This window comes from Gallinula chloropus (assembly GCF_964237585.1).
Source record: "Gallinula chloropus genome assembly, chromosome: 3".
Taxonomy (NCBI): Eukaryota; Metazoa; Chordata; class Aves; order Gruiformes; family Rallidae; genus Gallinula; species Gallinula chloropus.
The window spans coordinates 2594980-2615963 of NC_140087.1; the positions used below are offsets into that span (position 1 = coordinate 2594980).

At 42.8% G+C, this 20984-nt stretch overlaps 1 protein-coding gene across 2 annotated transcripts in view; it reads left to right on the plus strand.

The window, feature by feature from the left end:
• PTPRK (protein tyrosine phosphatase receptor type K) overlaps window positions 1-14509 on the plus strand; it is a gene marked incomplete at its 5' end in the record, with an annotated part of 400356 nt that extends 385847 nt beyond the window's left edge. For both annotated transcript variants that reach the window (XM_084262490.1, XM_084262491.1), the window contains 9 exons: window positions 200-354; window positions 2304-2439; window positions 4098-4247; window positions 4818-4991; window positions 7962-8093; window positions 8277-8402; window positions 10369-10532; window positions 11817-11952; window positions 14361-14509. In XM_084262490.1, the coding sequence (XP_084118616.1) occupies window positions 200-354; window positions 2304-2439; window positions 4098-4247; window positions 4818-4991; window positions 7962-8093; window positions 8277-8402; window positions 10369-10532; window positions 11817-11952; window positions 14361-14414 (1227 nt within the window). In that variant the 3' untranslated portion in view covers window positions 14415-14509. The remainder of the gene's footprint in view (window positions 1-199; window positions 355-2303; window positions 2440-4097; window positions 4248-4817; window positions 4992-7961; window positions 8094-8276; window positions 8403-10368; window positions 10533-11816; window positions 11953-14360) is intronic.
• Window positions 14510-20984: the final 6475 nt, after the last annotated feature.

Sequence of the window (20984 nt, forward strand, 5' to 3'; positions counted from 1 at the left end):
TTACAAACTCAAAGTGGAAAAAAAAGACATCTTTAAACTTCACATGGTCTTTGCTTTAAATAATTGGTGAAATGATGAAAGGAGCGTGTAGATGCTATGGTGTGTGTTATCATTATCTGAATCAGAGACTATCTACAGTATGAAATACTTTGAATTTCATACCTTTTCTTTGGTTTGTTTTTTTTTTTCCCTTTTACAGAGGGGCTACAATGAAATCCGTGAGGTTAAACAGTTTCATTTCACCGGCTGGCCAGATCATGGGGTTCCTTACAATGCCACAGGCCTGCTTTCCTTCATACGGAGAGTCAAATTATCCAACCCGCCTAGCGCAGGGCCTATTGTTGTCCATTGCAGGTGCGTATGGAAGAGCTGGATTCACTTTTTCCAACAACTGTCTATGCAAAAATTTATATTAGTCTCTCATGAAGCATCTGTCATTTTGAAGTGTTTTGGTTTTGCTGTTCCTTTTTTGAATTAATTTAACTGTGATAGGATGTGGCTGTCTACAGCAGCGTTTGGAAGTGGCAGGACTCTAGTGCCCTTTTCCTGACTCGAGTAGCCAGAGGTTTTCTTTTTGTCTGCAAGAGCTGCACCAGCTAAATCATAGAATCATAGAATGGTCTGGGTTGGAAGGGACCCCAAGGATCACAGAGCTCCAACCCCCCTGCCACAGGCAGGGACACCAACCTCCAGGCCTGGAGCTACACAAGGCTGCCCTGGGCCCCATCCAACCTGGCCTTGAACACCTCCAGGGACCGGGCATCCACCACCTCTCTGGGCAGCCTGTTCCAGCCCCTTACCACTCTTTCTGTAAAAATCTTCCCCCTAATATCTAATATAAACCTTCCTTCCTTTAGTTTTAATCCATTCCCCCTTGTCCTGCCATTGTCTACCCTTTTATAAAGTTGATTCCCCTCCTGTTCCTCTGCTCCCTTCAGGGACTGGAAGGCTGCAATGAGGTCCCCCCTCAGCCTTCTCTTCTCCAGGCTGAACAAGCCCAGCTCCCTCAGCCTCTTCTCATAGGGGAGGTGCTCCAGCCCTCTAATCATCTTTGTGGCTCCTCTGAAGCCTCTCCAACAGTTCTACATCTTTCTTGTATTGGGGGCCCCAGATCTGGACTCAGGATTACAGCTGGGGCCTCACGAGGGCAGAGCAGAGAGGGACAATCCCCTCCCTGTCCCTGCTGCCACCCCTCTGCTGATGGAGCCCAGGATACCATTGGCCTTGTGAGCTGCAGGAGCCACTGCTGCTCATGTTAAGTTTCTCATCCACCACAATCCCCAAGTCCTTCTCAGCAGGGCTGCTCTCCAGGAGCTCTTCTCCCAGGCTGTGTCTATGTCTGGGATTCTTCCATCCCAAGTGCAACACCTGACACTTGGCAGTGTTGAACCTCATCAGGTTCACCTGGGCCCATCTTTCCAGCCTGTCAAGATCTCTCTGGATGGCTCCTTTCCTTCATTTGATACTTCAGGCTATCATTTTAGCTGGCTCACAACAATTTTGTGACAGCATGCAAGAGTAAGTGTAGATGCAGTTGCTTTTGATAGCTTGGAGTTGCATATAATGTCTGAGCAGATTATTATTTTAAATCAAAGTAAGCAAGGAGATGAAAGAAGGTGGAATGAGGTTAATGGCAACACATACAGAATGTTGTTTTTCCTGTGCAAGTTTTTCAAGGTTTGTGTTGGTGGGAGACACGGTCCTTTGACAAACAGAATATTCTTTCAGCACCATCAAATGTTTAATTACATTCAATAGATGACGTTACTCAGTCTTTACAGATTTCAAGAATTCACTGTGCAAAAAATGTCCATAGCTTTTTATAAAACAAAAATAAATCAAAATTCATTCTTCTGGATACTGTTAGATGTGCTGCCCGAACCAGCTTACAACTGAGCTGGTAAAACATACACTTGAGTTTCTTATTGAAATATATGACTTTACAATCAGCCAAGATCTGTCATCTTGTGAAGTGCATAAACTTAATTATCCTTCAGATTTCAGGTTAACTTAACTTTTCTTTGTACTTTAAGTATTGATCTGGGTGATAAATGGAGGAAAACAAATATTTATTTTTTTTCAGTTACTAGGAGGGTCAAATCTGATACTAAACAGTTATTTGGGGCACATTGAAACATTTAAAGAACATTATGAAGAGAAGGAGGTAAAAAATAAGAATTAGATAGTGGTTGTGATGAAAGAACTGAATAACTCTGTAAAAACGGTCTCAGTAATGGGTTTATTTAAAGTTTGGAGGTGTTTTCATGGGGGTATTCCTAACAGGATTTACTGATTCTTTTTAGTGCTGGTGCTGGACGGACAGGTTGCTATATTGTGATCGATATCATGTTAGATATGGCAGAAAGAGAAGGTGTTGTGGATATCTACAACTGTGTCAAAGCCTTACGGTCCCGTCGCATCAACATGGTACAAACAGAGGTACGGCAGTTCTACCTTCAAAGCACCTGATGCTTTCTGAAACCTGCTAGGTCAGAATTTCTCTGTTACCCTGACAAGAGCAGGCAGTAGCCCTGTTGAGGGGTCGTCTCCAGTGGGGAGCATTCCTCAATGCCAACAGCGCCCAGAACCAGGCTGGGGCAACAACCCTGCCACCAGCTCTGCTATCAGCAATTCCAGGAACTCAGAGTTGGAATTTCAGCAGGTTGCCACTTGGCTTTAGACTGTCTCCAACCACTTTATCCATAATTTGACTTACCTGTGGTACTTAATGTCCATTTCACTTTCCCTTTTCAACTCTGTTTTTATTTGCTTTATTAATCTCATGGCCAAGCCTTTTTTCCTTTTCTACCCCTTTTGTCTTTCATCATCCCTTCAGCAACACCACAGTAAAACCATTGCCTTAGTGATAAAGCTACAGCAGCCCCCACTCTGCCATCTGAGTAATGTTGAGCCTCCTGTGACCACCTGCAAATCTCTGCAGTTGGCAGCCAGGCATATCAATGTAATTTGGCAGAGTTTTTATTATGTGTTGCAACCTGTGGCAGTTGACCAAAGAAGAATCCCCAATCAACTACCCCTGCTACAGGGTCATTAACTGGTGGGAAGGGCGTGGGGTGGAGAGTTTCCATGTGACTGCTGCAAACACACCAATTTAATCTGCTCTTGCATGTGAATTAACACCCCTACTGCGGCTCCTTTCTCTCCCTTTTGCCTCTTACCCCTCTCATCATCTTTCAGAGGTTCATACTTCCACAGTAAAATAAAGTTGTAATTGCAGCAAGTTCTTGTGATGGTCACCTAGACAACAATGATGGCAATAGCTTCACAGCTATGTAGGTAAAGCAGCACAGGCTGTAGAGGCTGGATACGACTGTGGTCTCTGGACATGTGCTCTTCTTACTGGCACATGCAAAAATTTGTGGTGTTGATACCACAAATAGTAGGGGAGGCTGGCACAGTTCATGATTTGCCTCTGTTACTCTCGGGGTGAGTAAATACTGTAGGCACTGTGTAAAAATTGACAGGGGGCCTGATTGAAATACTCTCGTGGTTGTCTAGGACTTGGGATATCTCAAGGCAATTTAAAAAAAAATAAAAAGGGCAGGCAGAAACAGGAAGAAATGCTGTTTCTGTTGGGGCACACTTGTGGGTTTTACTGGCCTCGAGCCAGCTGTGAGGCAAGTGGTGTGCTACCTTGCACATGCATAAGGAGCATGCAGCATGCTAAATAATTACTAATCACACTGGCAGTACTTGAAGCAATTGGTGCTTTCTGCTGGTGTTAAAAGACTGAAAGCAATTTTTAAAACCCCAAATGAGTAAAGCCACCAAGTCACAGGCATGCAGGCAGAAATCCACAAGCACCACAAGAAAACTGATAACCTCCCATTAAATAAATTGCTGTGCCTGTTCTGTTAAGTTTTACTGAATTTAAATTGATTCTGAAGAAAACATCCTTGTTAACTGCATTCCAATTAGGACAACATTGTGTTTGTACTAAAGTGCTGCTTAACGCATTGATGGACACTATCTTGAATGACTTTTACAGTGTACAGGAGATCTGCTTATCGTAAAGGAAGAAAAGATGCAGGTTGTTTTAATGGCTATAATTTCTGTTTCTTTGCCTAATTTGGTAGGAGCAGTACATCTTTATTCATGATGCCATTCTAGAAGCTTGCCTGTGTGGAGAAACTGCCATTCCTGTCTGCGAATTCAAAGCTGCTTATTTTGATATGATTAGAATAGACTCTCAGACAAACTCTTCGCATCTCAAAGATGAGTTTCAGGTATTCACAATTCCCACTAACTCTTCGTGTGTTGGGAATGTCTTTGCCTCTAGATACATGTAATTTTTTTTAAGGGAAAGGGTTCTCATATCATGTTTATAGCATTTGGTCCTTTACTTATAGCCCACAAAATAAAGGACCCGTGTTTATGTGCTTTGCAAAGTTGTTTTAAATATGGAATAACCTCCTTGGAATAAAATTGCACTAGTATCTGACTGGAGAAAAGAGCACTGGCTAGGAGCCACAGGGAGTTTATGCTTGCATTTGCACAGCTAAAGCATAGCTCTTTAGGGTTCCAAAGAAGCCTCTTTATTTTCTTCCTTTTGGAGGGGATGGTGTCATGCTGAATGTGCTGGGTGGTGCACAGAGTGCCTTTTACACCTGCAGCTTAACCCCCACTGAAAAGCTCCCGCACATCCGTCAAGCAGACAGGAGCTCTGATTTGCTCATGTCTTCCCGCCAGTACCTTGCCTTTCCCCATATTGCCACGTTTTACATTAAAACTCGAGGAGTCTCGGGTCCACTGTCTGTTAGTTCAACGTGCTAAAGCCTGCCTCCTCTCTCCCTTAGACCCTGAATTCTGTGACCCCTCGGCTGCAAGCGGAGGACTGCAGCATAGCCTGCTTGCCAAGGAACCACGACAAGAACCGCTTCATGGATATGCTGCCACCTGACAGATGTCTGCCTTTCTTAATTACTATTGATGGGGAGAGCAGCAACTACATCAATGCTGCTCTTATGGACGTAAGAGACTATCTTCTTTGTCTGAGTAGTGTGCCATGAAAAACTGCAAAGCACAAGAGCGCGCGCTTGACCTCAAAAGGGTCATTCTTTTGTACCATAGCGCCCAGTAAAACACGTCTAATGAAGAAGGGTGGGGGGAATGGGTAAGAAACCCCACTGGCTTGTGTTACTTGTTCAGAGGGTTTGTTATCTTTAGCCTTCTGTATCCTGGTGGGGCCTACTGGAAATCTGCCCTTTTTGACAGCGTTGTATAAAGCTCTAACCTCCAGCCCTCCAAATCTCAACTGGATCTCAAAAATCTGCTGTTTGTTGGGAACTAAATATTGCCTACCAGAGCATGAGGTTACTATTTTATCAAAAAGGCTATGTGTATTGAGGCAGGAGAGAAGGGGGAAGAAGGAAGAAAACAAAATGCTTATTTGACATGTTTGGCTATAGAGTTGAGGCTTTTGGTGTTCATATTTGAAGTAGCAGCTCTTTAAAGTTGAAGTTTGAGTGACAGAAGTATTGTCAGGGGAAGAGGTGAATTAATAGGTAAAAAAAGGAGGTGAACCTGCTTATGGGTGTCTGATCGATAAAGCAGTTCATCATGCGCTGTCAGATACCTGCCTCTGCCTGCCATTAGCATTTCCAAAGCCAGGCCCCTAAAGCCACCTTTACAGTAAATACTTAAATAGTGACCCGATTTCCAGAAGCAGATCCTCTTCCTCAAGAATGAAATGCTGTCAGAAACCACGGTGCCAAGAAGAGATGCTGGAATAAAATGACAAATAGCAGCAGAAACCATCAGGACTGAATGGTATTCATCCCAGAGTTCTTCCTGAGCTAGTGCAGGAAAAGATTTGAACTGCTAGCAAACTGCAGTCCCTAATCTCACAATTAGCTATTGTGCCAGAAAAATAGAGGGGTAGCATGTGTGAGACCAATCTATTAGGGAGTCGCTGGGACTGAATGGATGAATTAGAGCAGTGAGCAGGATTTTGGTAGCAAGTGAAATTGTTCAGAATTGCAGTTAAAATTACATTAAGCACCTGGATGAAATTGCTGTGCGATGGACCAACCGACACATCTGCTTAGAGGAGTGTGGTTTGGGGAGAAAGGAGGACAGTGCAGGGCGAATGGCTGGGTAGCATGAGGAATCTGAGTCTGGAACAGTGCATGGCAGGCAGGGACAGGAGCCATGCAATGTGTTTATGGCTGAGCAATCAGAGGAAAGTAAGGCACAAGTGGTAGTGATAAAGGGGAAAGAAACAGCGGGGGTGTGGGGGGGAGTAATACATTAAAATGAAGGCATATAACAAGGCTGCAAGTCCAGGGTTAAAACTGTGGGTATTGCAAGGTTTTTCCTTGTCTTTTTTTTTAGGGCTGATTTATTTAGAGAGGAGAACCCCGCTGCTGGGCAAGGAAAGGGGTCTTTGGATAGCAAACCAAAACCAGAAACTTCCCTCTTTCCACAGTGTACTTGTCCCTGTGTTCCCACAAAAAGGTGTCTGTGTCCCGGTGTGGCAGCAGGTCTCATGCCTGTCCCTTTTGAAAACCCATTCATCTCAAAGTCAGTCAGTTCTCTCGTCTCAGGAAAGGCCAGAAATGATGGGGAAGAAGGCAAAGAAAACATCAGCCAGTACATGTTTTATTTCTTAAAAACACAAGGGAAGAATCAATATTGCTGCATGTCTGTCCTACTACCCAGATACGCTTCCTGCATTAGAGGAGGATAGCAAACATAGATAAAAAGTTTTTCAGTCTCCTTATTCTGTTGTCCAAAAGGCACAGATGCTAAAGGCATTGTTTGTTACCTTCACAGTTCAGAAAGAGTAGAAGGGTGAAGAAAGTTGTGTTTTTTTCCTTCTGAGCCTCACGCTAGGCTCTTTGTGGTTATGGTGTGTATTGCGTATGAAGATCCCTCATCTCAACCTTCAAACAAGCAAGCTTCCACCCTAAAAGTGGTTTTAGCTACACTACCAGGTCTTTCTCCTAGGTTAATTTACTTATTTCAGTAAAAAAACCCAGCCAAACTGCTTTTAGTACCAGTATGGGTGCTAAACACTGCGACCTCTGCATTGCATACAGGAGTCCCAGCAGCACTGGGACTTCAAGCTCATGACTTGCAATGCCACCCGCCTACAAGAACATTCACCATCTTACTCTGTTTCTCAGATTAACCTGTTGGTGCTTCCTTGCCAGTTCATATCAGTATCTCTTCACTGCAGAACTCTTCCGTGCGTAGTGGCAAATTGCCTGTGAAAAACTTCTGATCTCTCCTCTCCTGCTTGCTGCTCATAACACATGTGCTGCAGGGACTTAGCCCCTCTGGTACTAGTTGCATCTCAGCCAACCTGTGTAAGGCTGGAAGCCCCTGCTTGCAGTTGTGCATAGTGCAGCACACAGAAAACAGTCTGCTGCCGTGACAGGAAATACTCTTTTGCTGTCTAACTTCTGCTTTCTGCTGGAAATGGGCCCCAGTAATCCTGAAGGTCAGGTCTGGGCGCAATCCTGTGGTTGTGGCACCAAAACAGAATTTGGGATTGAGTTTAGTCCCCAGTTCGGTCACAGAGCTCATGTGTAACCTGCTGTGGATGGGGATGCTTTCTGAAACCTCTGCACCCCCTCTCTGCATCACAGGGAGGATGTTTCTGCTCAGTCTCCTGGACATGGTGCCTGGGGTTAAGTTGCCTGAGCCTCAAATCAGCAGAGCCCTGAGGAGTGTCAGCAGAGCCCTGAGGAGCGTCTTCAGAGCCCTGTGCATATCTGAGCTGCAACAGGGCTTGGCCTGTAGCAAAGCAAAAGGCAGAGCTGAGCAGAGTGTAACGTCTTTGTTCTTACTGGAGACAGCAATGTATTTTTAACATCATCTGGTGTGATTGATGTTGCAGTTTTGTTCTATTAATATGTTTTTTCTGTTGCAGTGTTTGAGTGGAAGTTCTGAAGTATTTCCTCTTCGGGTGCTAATAAAATCATTTGCCTTTACAGAGCTACAGACAGCCAGCAGCTTTTATTGTCACACAACATCCTTTACCAAACACTGTGAAAGATTTCTGGAGATTAGTGTATGACTACGGCTGTACTTCTCTTGTGATGTTAAATGAAGTCGACTTAGCACAGGTTGGTTTGGGGCTCGAGTTCTCTGTGTACCATCACGTTCTGTAATCACCCTGGATCCACTGCGTGATCAGGGGAAGAGCAGCGCAGTGATTTTTTACAGTTGTTCACAGCAGTTGCTCAGTAAAGGTGAGGTGAGGTGACTGTTGCACACCATTTAATTGTGCCTGTTTTGCTCTGGCACAGGGCTGCCCACAGTACTGGCCTGAGGAAGGGATACTGCGGTACGGTCCCATCCAGGTGGAATGCATGTCGTGTTCAATGGACTGCGACGTCATAAACCGAATTTTCAGGATATGCAATCTAACAAGAGTAAGCATTGATCTAACAAGATATAACGGAAAAAATCTGCCCATTTTAACACTTACTAGGCTCTTGTGGTTTTTAATTTCGAGTAACAGTAACATACTAACCTTCCTAAGACATCCACCCAGAAAAGAGTCAGCCAAGCATCACTACCTAACACTAATTTCTAGTACTTTTCTATAGCTGCATGTTAAGCAGAGAGACCAGCAAGTTGAATGGCTGCAGTTCTGTGGCGTTCTCCCTGATTGAGTAGAAGTTGTATGAGAAATATCCTGTTTCTTTGTTGCACAGTGAGAGAAATGCCCCTGTAATGAACATGTAGCCATGGGTATTTAATTGGTACCTTCTGTCAGACATCCCCTGTGGTGAATCAGGAACAGGAGCGCAGAGGCTGGTTATGCAACCAGCACCTTCTCAGCCTAAAATCTGAGAACCACAACATAAAGGGAAGATTGTGGCACCTTGCAAAGTGGGGTGTGAAAAAACTCTGAAAACTCCTCTGCCTCTGAGAGGTTCTGCTCCATTGTGCCTCGACCTACATTTACCATCTTTTTCTCAGCTTCATTATCAGTGCCAGTCTTACAATCTCATCAGCTTTTTCACACTCTGCACCTTCTTGTCTTTCTGCTGTGCTGCTGGGTTTCGCACTCTTGCAGGGTCTCCTCAAGCCTTACTTCCCATGCAATGTCTTCTCCTTTAGCTCACCTGTATAAATCAATGTTGCCCACAGGTAAAGAGTTACATGTGCTCGTGCCACTGTTGCATGTGCAGTTAGCCAGCAGTCCCTTTTTTACTTACCATGACTTTGTTTCTTTCGTTCAACACTGAACTTACACGCCACCAGTTGCTACTTGGAGTACAGGTTTAACTTTCATTAGTGGTGAAGAATCACTGTGGGGAAAATGGTTTACTGTGTGTACAAGGGTTTTTTTTTTAATTTTTATATTATTTTGGTCACATTTTCATTTTTTCAAAGTGCAGGGATCAGTTTGTGTATGGCCATGACTTTTTCCAAACCTGTATTTTGTTTATATTCAGAGCTAAGAAAAACATGTTCAGCTCTTCATATCTTGTTCAGACAGTACAGGAAGCTAAGGTGTAGGCACACTGGCAAAAATTACGCCATAGAGCTTTTTTGTTGTATTTTGAGACTTCCTCTTTCTTTTTTTTTTTTGGTTCATTTCTTATTTTCATTTTTTCCATTTCTTTCTTACGTTTTGATTTTCTACACCTCTACTTCCCTTTGTCTGCCATGCCTTTTGCCTCTACGTCTTGCTTCTAAATACCTCTCCGCTCTGTTTTTCCTTTTCTAAAATCCACATTCCTGCTTCTTTTTGTCTTCTTCAGACAAAAGAGAAACTGAATAGACTATTTATTCTTTCAATTATCGAGGCCTTTCTTGTGAAAGCCTAATTCTATTCAAAGCTCTCTCTGTGTAGCACCTAGCACTTGCGAGGCTCAGAGACTGGCAGCAAGGTTCTCATGGTTGTCATAGTCTGGCAAAAAGGGAAGACTTGAAGGAAAATAGTAATATTTGAGCACCAGTATTATTTCTTGTTTATTTATGATGGGGTCAGTTGATGCATGGCAGCCAAAGGTGTGTGTCTTCACTTCTGTGGGGCTAAGAGTTTAACAGTGATTTTTTTTAATTGATTATTGATGTTAAGGAGATAAAAACACTTGACATGTAGAATCTAGGGAATTTGTTCATTTAGGAGTCATCAGGATAGGTTATGCTAATGATTGATAAATGGTGATAATGCCTTCAGTGCAGTTCCTTTTTTTTTTCCCTTTTTTGACATCTTCCTTGAGCTCAAGTGATAGAAATTAATGAAGACCCTTCCACACTGTGTAGATGCATGTTGGAGTCTGTCCATAGTATAAACCCCAAGGTTTTGTGTTTCATATTTTGGTTTTCCAAACCAAGATGTAAAGGTGCCCTGTTGACCTAAAGCTCTTTGGTTTCCCTCAGCCACAAGAGGGCTATCTGATGGTGCAGCAGTTCCAGTATTTGGGATGGGCTTCTCACAGAGATGTACCAGCATCCAAGAGATCCTTCTTGAAGTTAATTCTCCAGGTTGAGAAATGGCAAGAGGAATGTGAAGAAGGGGAGGGCCGGACCATCATCCATTGCTTGTGAGTAGTTGGGAGAAAGTCAAATTGGTGCTCTTGAAATAAATGTTTAGAAATTAGTTCTTGGTTTAAGTTCAAGCAATATTCTTATGGCTCAATTCTTTTGCATGTGCCCTTGTTTCTTTTATGTATGTATTAAAAAATACCCAACCAACCCAAAACGAAATCAAAAAGCTACCACTGGTACTGTAGGTTGGCTTTGAACAGCTTTAGGATTTGTCTGTGTCAGGTCAAGTTACCATGTGAATGAGTATTTTGGACATGATGCTACAGTGATACTGTGGTGCATCGTCTCCTTCTGTATGTAATAGTACATTTCTCAGGTACAAAAGCTGTGCAGATGAATTTCTTCTGTACTGTTTCAATAGGTCAGTCTTTTATGCCAAGTACCAAATGGTTATTTATTGTATATCTCTTGCATATCGTGTGTTGCATTTCTTTCCAGAAGGCTTGCTGTAGCAGGGCCTCAGGCTGAAAGCTATGGATACAGAAAATCAGAGAATAGTTTTATAACACAGTGCATGATCCTAAAACTGTTGTTGGTAAATGACCACTGGCTGCTTATCTGAGCCTGATACTAAAATGGGAGCCGGTCTAGGAGTTCTGAAAAGGCAGCATATTTTTCTCCCTAAGCAGAGAATTACCAATCTCTCTCCTACCATATTTAAATATAGAGTTTAAAACTTGGAAATTTAATTATGTCTTTATGTTAAAAAAAAAAAAAAAAAGAAAGAAAAGCTTCTGTTTGAATATCCAGAATTTACTTGTGGCCCCCTTTTTGCCCACGTCTCCGCATTATCGTGGAATTTTCTTGCTAATTTAAACATAATAAGAAGCAATATCTACCTTAATGTCTTTGAAATTAAGACTAAAATAGTGCAGAAGTATCCACAAAGGTCAAAACCATACCAAATCAGTGATGCCTTGGCATTACTCTGGCTAGATAATCCTCATACCGTGGGATAATTTAAGTCTCTTTCCAGAACTAAGGGGAAAATGTTATACTTGCCATTGAACTTAGTTTTTCAACTCTGTAAATTAGGGTATAGCTGGGTGGTATGGTGGGTTGTGAGGACAGAATTCAAAAGAAGGAATGGAGAGGAAGGTCAGAAGCAGCAAATGTCTCTGGCCAAACTCTCTTGAGCTGCGAGGAGGTTTCAAAAGCCTGGTGGTGTCCCTGTGGGACGCGCGACTCACTCGTGCTTGCAGAGTGAAAGAACAGAAGCGCCTTTGGGATGCTCCCTTGTGCCATAGTGACGTTTAACCACCTCTGTCCCTCGCGTGTAGGAACGGCGGGGGCCGGAGCGGGATGTTCTGCGCCATCGGTATCGTGGTTGAGATGGTGAAAAGGCAGAACGTGGTGGACGTTTTCCACGCCGTGAAGACACTGCGGAACAGCAAGCCCAACATGGTAGAAACTCCGGTAAGCGCCAGCCCATCGGGGCTACTGCAGCCAGCCAGGGAGCCAGAGGCTCTCGTGGTGTGTGAGCTGTGTTCGCAGCCCTGTGCCACGTGCCCACAAAGCAGAGCAAGCCTATGCTGGGCCACAAGAAGAAGGGGATATTTACTGAGTGCATGCACAAGTCAGCAGCATGAGCGCTGAGCATTTTACAGTGCTTTCCTCCTGGTGGTACTGTGCTTTTTACCAAAAAAACAACCCCATTCTGAGTTAACAGAATGTACTTCAATCTCCAAAAATAACCCAGCCTGTTTGAAGAGAAGTTGCAATGGGTTCTGCTCACACAAACTGTCTTGAAATTTTACAGAGCAAGGCATTGCTGCTCAGTAGGAGTAAGCCACGAAGGCCAGATTAGTAGCTGGAGATGGGACTATTTTGCTTTTTAGTTGCAACTGCTGTTTTGGAAGCCGTATCAAGTAATGATAATGGGTGCCACTCAGGTTTTTAGTAGTCAAAAGGATACCTCAGAACATTAAAATCAAAGACCTGCATCTAGTGTATTGGAAATTACTCTCTATAGAATCTTAGAATCATTTGGGCTGGGAAAGATCCTTAAGATCACTGAGTCCCAACAGTTCACCTAAATAATAAAGAAGCAGCTAATGTAAAAATACAAGCCTGAATTAGGAAAGCCACGAGGCTAAATATTTGTATCTACATTGCCAGAACTCAAAATAGCCTTCACTTCTGTGGTCAGATTTTATGTGTGGTGGAAAGTCCCTTAAAAAACCTCTCCCAAGTGGATTTTTTCCTTCCTGTAGGTGAATGTGAAAGCAGGTTGGGCAGCGTTTGGGAGTTCCTGCCCTTTGACTCTCTTGCTGCCAGCAGCCAGTGTCGCCTTTCAGCCAGATGGCTGCCGACAGCATAAAAATCAGGGATGCCAAGTGAAATTAAATACGTTTTGCATTTCATGCATGGTGAAAATTGCTTCTGACCTCATGAACTTGTATATTGGGCGAAATGGCTGTAACTGCCTCTTCCCATATTGCCCTTTGTTCCAGGAATCACTGTTTGCGTGGTATCAAGTAGTTTCTGTGGCGTGATTTGCTTAATTATTGTGCATCACTTCCATCCCTCACCACTGCACAAATTAAGAAGATGGTTAAAATGTTAACAGATAGAGAGCATCCTGCAGCAGCGGTGACACTGGGCTAGGTATTACTGGTTTTGCTGCAAATACTTTGCAGTCTGCGGTGCCATCAGTGTCTGAGGCACAACATATTGAATTGCTGCCTGGATTTCAGTTCACTGCTATGAAGAAAGCAGGTCAGATCACATGGAAAATGACTTGTGCCACTGTAAAAGGAGACCAAGGTAGATTGTGTGTGTTTCTGATAAATGGTCTGTAAACTGGTATTTCTTTTCAGAATAGTCCTGTATTCCATTGTAGCTTTAATCTGCAGTTACTGAATTTCCGTAGTTACATGTTTCTGTTGTGTGGGTTTTTATTCAGAACTCTTGAACAGCAGCAGCTGTTGAGTCGTTAGCTAGAAAACAAACCAGGAAAACCAATATATAACACTGTCATGTGCCCTACATTCAGCAACATGATCAGATAACAAAAATGAGCAGCGCAATAAAGCCTTTAAGATATCCCCACCACTTCCTGCTAATGGATCACGCTGGCTTCCTTTGCAAACAAAAATCAATCTCAAGAGCAGATTCATTTTGTTAGGACACAAGGACAATAGAGATTGAATTAATTTTCCTGGTTTTTCTTCTTGCCCTCTCCTCCCTCCTCCATCTCCCGCAGTATCAGCTCTGAGCAGCAGCCTCGTTAGGGAGACGTGCTAACCATGCTGAGATTTTGAGCTTCAGCTTCTCTTTTACTGTGCATCTGATGTCCTGGACGTTGCATCGACACGGCTGTAGAGATGGGCTGTGGGCCCAGAGCAGCTCTGTGTCACAGGGAGCGTTGCCCAGCCGTTCTCTCGCTGTCCAGGCAGCAGGCACGGGTTAGCTGCTCAGTATCAGCTGATTAAATATAAACGCCGTATCAGAGTCAAGGTGCTCTCACTGCAAGAATGCTCTGACTGATAAGATAACTTCTCATGTTTGATAAACCAGTTCAGAAACTGAAAAAAAAAATAAATCAGAGAAGCAAATAATCCCCTTTCATGGTCAGGTTGGGGTTTTTTCCCAGTTCGTTGGTGAGGGTAGTTTTTAAAGATACTCGTGTAGTAGTAGGAAAGGGGGAAAAACAAGGAAAACAAAAGAAACCCCAGGTAGGTCTGGCTTGAAGTTAAAATGGCACAGGAGTTAGCGAAGACTGGCCTTGTTTCCAGATGTCACTGCTGATAAAATATCATAATTTATCTTCTTGTCATAGAATCATAATTTAACTTCTTGTCTTTTTTTTTCCCCCCCTAAAGGAGCAATATCGCTTCTGCTACGATGTCGCGCTGGAGTACCTGGAAACCTCTTAGTTGGAATGATGTGACAAAGTTCGCCAAATACGTGAATCTCAATAAGCTGTTTTGACAACAGTTCTTGATCCTGTGAAGAAAGATTTTCGGGGAAGGGGAGCTAGCGGGGCGGGGTGGGGTGGGGGGTGGGGAGTTGGGAGGGATTTTAAATTTTAAATGCAAAGTATTTTTCTTATGAAGTTGTGTATCTTAATAAAAGAACTCAATCTGTTTCTATGCTTGTATACAGTATTGACATTTAGTGCCACAGAAATACTATTTAATGAAGACCAGAGTCAGAGGAGATTTGCGCAAATTGGGACTTCTCAGTGTTTGTATATGCAGCCGTCTCTCGACTACAGTAGAGCGACCATCTGTTGCATGTATCAATAGTTCCTATATGGTATTAATTTTTCTTTTCTTTTTTTTTTTCTTTTGATACATTGTAAAAGTACAATAACAGTGCAGATTGATAGTAAGGTTCATTCTTTATACGTTTCAAGTGTCGCATATATATTATATAGAGTAAAAGAAAACAAGACAAAACTGGCTTATTTTGTTTTAATGTGCAATGATGGCTGGATCACATAAAGATCTTTATAAAGAAACTTTAACATAAGCCAAAGACTCAAGTGTAAATATGTCTATATGGAGAAAGCACATGTATTTATTGTTTACTTGCATTCCTTTTTTGATGGCTGAAAAAAAAAAGAAGAATCATTTTTCTTGAAGAAAGCTTTTTTTGCTGAAATCAAGTGTAAACAATTTTTGTAGTTTATTTTTTGTATGTTTTAGTGTAAGTAGAAGACATACTTTTTATGCATAGACCAAGAAACATTGGTATAGTGGTTTTGTTGTGTACATGCTTGTGATTCAAATCCATGTAAACAACTCGGCTATAGAAGGTCTTTAACTACAGGACCAAACTCAGAACATTTTCCTGAAAATGTATAGTTTTTCACAGTTGCATTAGTTAAGTACTGATCAAAATACTTATGTGAGGAAGGGCACGCATCAAAATGGCCTTGCCTATGACTTGCACAATATTGGAAGGGATTTTTAAGCACCATTAAAATTGTAAAAGAACCAATTGTTTAAAGAAAAAATATTGAAGCACAGGTCAACAGGAGAACTGTGAGACAGATAGATGGCTCTGCATATGTCCTTCAGGGTAAAAAAGTTATTTGTTGAGCAAACTGTAAAATTAAGCAATGTTTATTTTGATGTTTACAAATATGTAAGCTTTGCTTCCAAGAAAGCAAAATTTGAATAAACCAATGCCAGATTCCAATTATAGTTGTGGTGTACGAAGTATGACTGTGCTTTTGCTTAGCTTGTATCCATTTGTTTGCAAGGTTTTCTATATTTTACCAGCTAAAATCATTCCAGTCTCTTGTTGGTCTTTTCTAGAACTGACAGTAAAATGATAAGGTGCTTCTAAATATTCTGTAAAGTAAGAGTGAATTAAACTTTTATTTAAAGATTATTTTATATTATTTCCTACTTTGATATCCTCTCACTGTCCTTGCAAAGGAGTCATCCTTGTCCAAAAGACCGATATATTTTAAGTAAGGAAAGTCTCAAAAGGATAGTATATTCTTATTTTCACCTCAGTGTTTCTGGGAGTATTTGAAGAAGACTCCGTGTCATCGATAGCTTTTTCCTTTAATTCAGATATATGGAATTACCAATCCATGACTATAAATGGCAGAGAAATATGTAGATACTCTACCTCTCAGGGTTTGGGTTGTTTTTTCAGTGCCCCCATCCGTAGTGCACAGCTCCACCTCTTCCACACCTAAAAATAGTCATCTTCTTTTGACACCCCTGGTTAGTTCCTGCCTATGAACAGCAACGTAAAGAAATCAGGTTTGAGAACGTTCACTGGCCCTGGGTTCTTAATACTCGAAATTGCTCTTTTCTTTTGCCATGTTGGAAAAGGGATTGTAAGCTGCACACAAGAGAATCACAGCATTTGCATTGTGACATTCACAGCTTGCTCTGTGAGGCCGTGGGGGTTCTGCAAACTTTGGCAGCCAGAGTGCTGAATGCATCATCTACAGCCTGGTCTGGTCCCCACAGTTTGTGGAGGCAATGCAGCATCTCCACAGGCTGATTCATCCTGCAGTTAGACGTGTGTCTGGGACTAAATGAATTGAGCTCTGGCAGAGCTTTCCTTTGCTGTCCATAAAGGGTGTTGAGAAGATTAGGCTAGAAGTGATGAGATGAGTAGCTCTTCAGCTTGTGAAATGCAAAAGCCAGATTCCATACCAGCAGGAGTGATTTTTACGTTTGGTGGTGGTTTTCTTTTCTGGTCAAAAAAGTAGCATTGCTATGAGGTTGAATTGTTTTCAGGGAAAGCTCAAGATTTTGGGACAGTGGGGTCCATCCCCATCGGTTACTCATAATCCTCAGTAAGATCTTTGTGTCTATTTTCCCCTCTATATTAAACAGGGCTGGTACAAATGCCAGTATGAATCCTGGCACCACAGCACACTCTGTCTGCACAGGAGTCCTCCATGGGAGCATCGCCCTCAGCTAGACGGTACGACAGCTACCAGTGGTTATTCTGCGAGTGGGAGCTCTGCCTGTGTTGTTCAGGTACTCAAAGTCACACAATTTCTGTAACTGCTGACTGTAGTGACCTGAGGAGCTTTTGCAATAGCTCATGATTGAAAAAAAGTTCTTCCTTGCAAGGCCAGGGAAAAGTGTAGTAAATTAATATAGTGTGTGAGCAGCAGATCAGCAGTATCATGTGCAGCAATGGTGTGTCTTGGGTGTCCCTCAGGCAAAAGACTACATTAGAATCAGCCTTGTAGTATAAAATCAGGAAGAGACAGTTTGCTTCATTGTGGCAGCTCTTTCCCCTCATCCAGTGGCAGCAAATACCAGCTTCATTTTCTGGGAGCACCAGCACTGTTCCCCCAGAAAGATGCTGTTCCACTTTCCTTTTCTTAGACCTGTGCAAGACAGAAGAAAGCAAGGGTGGGGGGGGGGACGGGTCACAGAAAGAAGCATTTCTCATAGAGGGAGTGTGCAGTGGAGGCACAGAAGTATTCCTGACCTTGGGGTCCCTTGAAGAGGGAAATATCTTACCCCCTGAGGCAGTGAGAAGCCACCAGCACCAGTATTGCAACGTGTGGGCAGCTCGTGCCCTGAAGCAGTTCCTGGGTTTCAAGGCTCGTCCTCAAAATCTTTCTGCTGGCTACTGCCCTTGTGAAAAGATTCACACAGATTAGGTACAGTGGCTGCAGCCCCCAAGGTACGTGAGTTCTGCTTCCCTCAGTGGCACACTGTGCAGGCTGGACCAATGCAAGCAGTAAACGTGGCATCAAGTCCCAAGGCAATGAAAAGGCATGAAAGATTGGATCTGTGGAGGAGCGTGAGGTAATTCAAATCTGGAGTGAATGAGGTTGGAAGTGGTCTGATTTCACATAATGAAAGGAACCAAAGGAGTGTACAGGTTCCCAAAAACGTGGTTGCTCTGTGTGAGAAGGTAATTCTTTGCTCTAAAACTCCATGATGACTCCAGTGGCCTAGTCTCCATAGTTGGCTGTGGAAGGAGTGCTGAGTAGCTGCTTTGATGGCTCTGATTCATTTTGAATAGAACAGTAAGCAAAGAGGTAGCTTTGTGTGTTCAAACACTGAATTCTCCCCTAAATAACCAGATGTTAGGTTGCAACACTGAAGGACCATATCAGGCCTCAAGCACCTTAAATCCTTGGAAGTGTCACGGTGATTGAATTTGCTAAAACAAGTAGGAAGAGAGTCTTTGGCTTCTGGTTTTGGTTTGGTCTTTTTTAGCCCTCTGACTTCCCTCTTCATAGTGACCTAGCTCCAGCAGAAGGAGGTGTGGAGATAGCCAGTTTTTGAACTTTTGCCTGGGTCCTGAAAGATCAGACCCCATCTGGTCGATGACATCCTAGAATTCATGTTTCCTGCTTCCTGGGTCAACGCTGCCATCAGGAAGCAACAGCTCTGCAAGAGGCTTTGCCTTCCTGGAAAACAGTCACACAGGCACAAGTCCAAAGCTTGAAGTTTGGTATCCTTAGTTTATGCAAGCAGTTAGTGGGATCTGTTTCACTGAGGGAGTCAGTAATAGAATTAGGTAGCTCATGGTACGGCCTCGCCTCGCCCAAGGTGCTACACTGAGAAGCACAATATTCTTTAGAGAACCAGGAAAGCAAAAGCTGCTGCAGGAGTGGGCTCTTTCGAAAGGATTAACTATTTCCCAAATCAAAGGTCTACAAAAAGCAAACTGGGGAAGTGATGGCAGGCAAGTGCTATGTCATTGAGCCTGAAACGTGAATTGAAACGTTAAGGGACGAGGAAGGGGCAGCCTGAGAAAAAATGCTGCAGAATCATCGCGTCGCCAGGCCACCTGGACCGACAAATGACTCTACAAAGGGCCTCTTTCAAGCTTCATTCTGCTGTTGTGTCAGAAGAAACCCTGAGATCTTGAAATAAATGTAAAAGCTGCTTTTATAGTGCCCTGCTCTGTACTGAAAAGAAAAGTAACTCATTTTCTGCTGTACTTTCCCTGTCACGTAGAGGTTTGAATTGAGTTAAGTGATCCTAATCGCACAAAAGAACCTTTGTGGTGGTTTATTGCTGGTGCTCTTCCTTTGTTAAACAGTCAAAGGTCTTGTAACCTCTGCAGATCCAGGATAGTCAAGGGTATCTGTGAATATTCACTTATGTCTTTACCTTCTGGGGTTGAATAATCTGTTAGCAAGATATTGTTGGTACTGAGGATGAGACTTTCAGAATACACAGAGGATTAGTCCCTTAAATTTCCCATCAAGTGTATGCAGCAACGCCTTCTCTTTATCTTGGGGTTTTATTTTAACTAGAGGGTCTGTTTGAACAATATTTGAGATGCCAACGATCCAGAAATGTCTCTAAATTATTTTAAACTTGCTGGATGCTTTTTCTTTAAGCCTAAGTAAAAGAATAATGTGAGATTGTGGTGGTGGTTGATAGGCATAAATATTATTTTGGCCCGTGCTTCTCAGAAATTAATTCTTTCCCTGCTGTTGGGTTTAGAGTCCTAATTTATGCAGAGACTGACATGTATGATGACAGGCACAATAGGATGCTTACCTAATAATAATGTTTATTAACTGTGTCTTGGCCAACAAAGAACAGATGTTTTTGTGCCTTGTTGAGATACAAAAGCTTGATTTCAATAGTCTTTTGTAACCCCTTCTAGCTTCCATCTGGATCAGAAAATAGTCGTGACTTCACAGATTATATCAAGATAAATTTGAAATCCCCATATGCTCAGAGATTTTTCACATCCCCACTTAAGCAAGCAGGAAATAAATGACAGTACATTTAAAAACCCCCCAAAAAAAAGCAGCAACAAAAGCTCTTCTTCTGGACATGGAACCAAAACATGATCTTCTGCAAGCCTTGGAATACCCAGGAGCTTTTTGGTAATGAGCACAAAATGGCATCTGGCAAAACACTACCTCCAGATTGTGGTGAGATGTGAGTGTTTGCCTGCCAGGTGTGAGCTCTTTCCATTTCACCGTGGAAAACGTTTGTCTTTCTTTTGTGTATCTGATCATCTGCAGAATAGCAACTGAACTGACAGGGTATTTTGACAAGTCCTGAAATTTTGACTAAGGTTGCTGTCTTTCTGCACTCCCATAGCAAAGGCGAAACCAGAGCTCAGAGCGTCTTCGGAGTTTCTCTCCTGGGGTAACCAGAGTGAGCTGGTTTTTCTAGCAGACCTAAAACCAAACTGTGATAAGTTCAGAAAAGTTTTGAAAGACATTTGCATTGCTACAAATTGTGTGTGTGTGGGCTTAAGTCCCGACAGGTGAAATCCCAATTCCTTTGTGGTCAAGGACTTTACGTCTTGCTACTCAACCTTACGTTAGTCGTTGGAGCTGCTTCCTCTATCCGTCAGCGGGCACAGTATCTAACCCAGCTGGACCCACAGTCTGCACTGCCTTCAGCACAGAGCCTTGTGCTGTAGCCCTTATCCACCGTTTCAGGATGAAATTGTTAGGAAATTTGCTGCTGATACAGATTACAAACACAAAATTGTCTCTATTTACCGCAAATGCTTGAAACCCCCTGCTGAAGGGGTGCGTGACTCCGTACTGAGTCAGGTAGAAATCATAGCTTTAGGAAGCTGTGGGACTGCTGCAACCCCTTCTGTTGCCCAAAATCCTATCACCAAAGCTTCGGTTGCTGCAGTTTAAACTGTACAAACAGGTCGCTGCTTAATGTCATCTTCTGAAATCATCGAGGTTTCAGGCTTACCTTGCATTAAGGAATAAAGCAGCGTTTGAGCAGTACTTCTCCCAGGTCAGACAACTTCAGGGATGAGGACAAAGATGGAGCATAAAAAACACTAGGCACAGTGCAGCTTCTTCTAATACTTCTCCTCAGTGAGATGAGCTGGTTGAGCTGGTGTGACAGCGAGCTGTAATTACAGCTGTGAGAAAATAGCTGTGTGGTTTTGTCTGTGGCAAAGGCTTTTAAAAATTTCTTTTAGAAAACAGGGAAGAAGTGCAGGCTTTGTTTTTACTTCGGTGTACCTTCCTTTCAGGCACTTGTTTACTTCAAATAACAGCC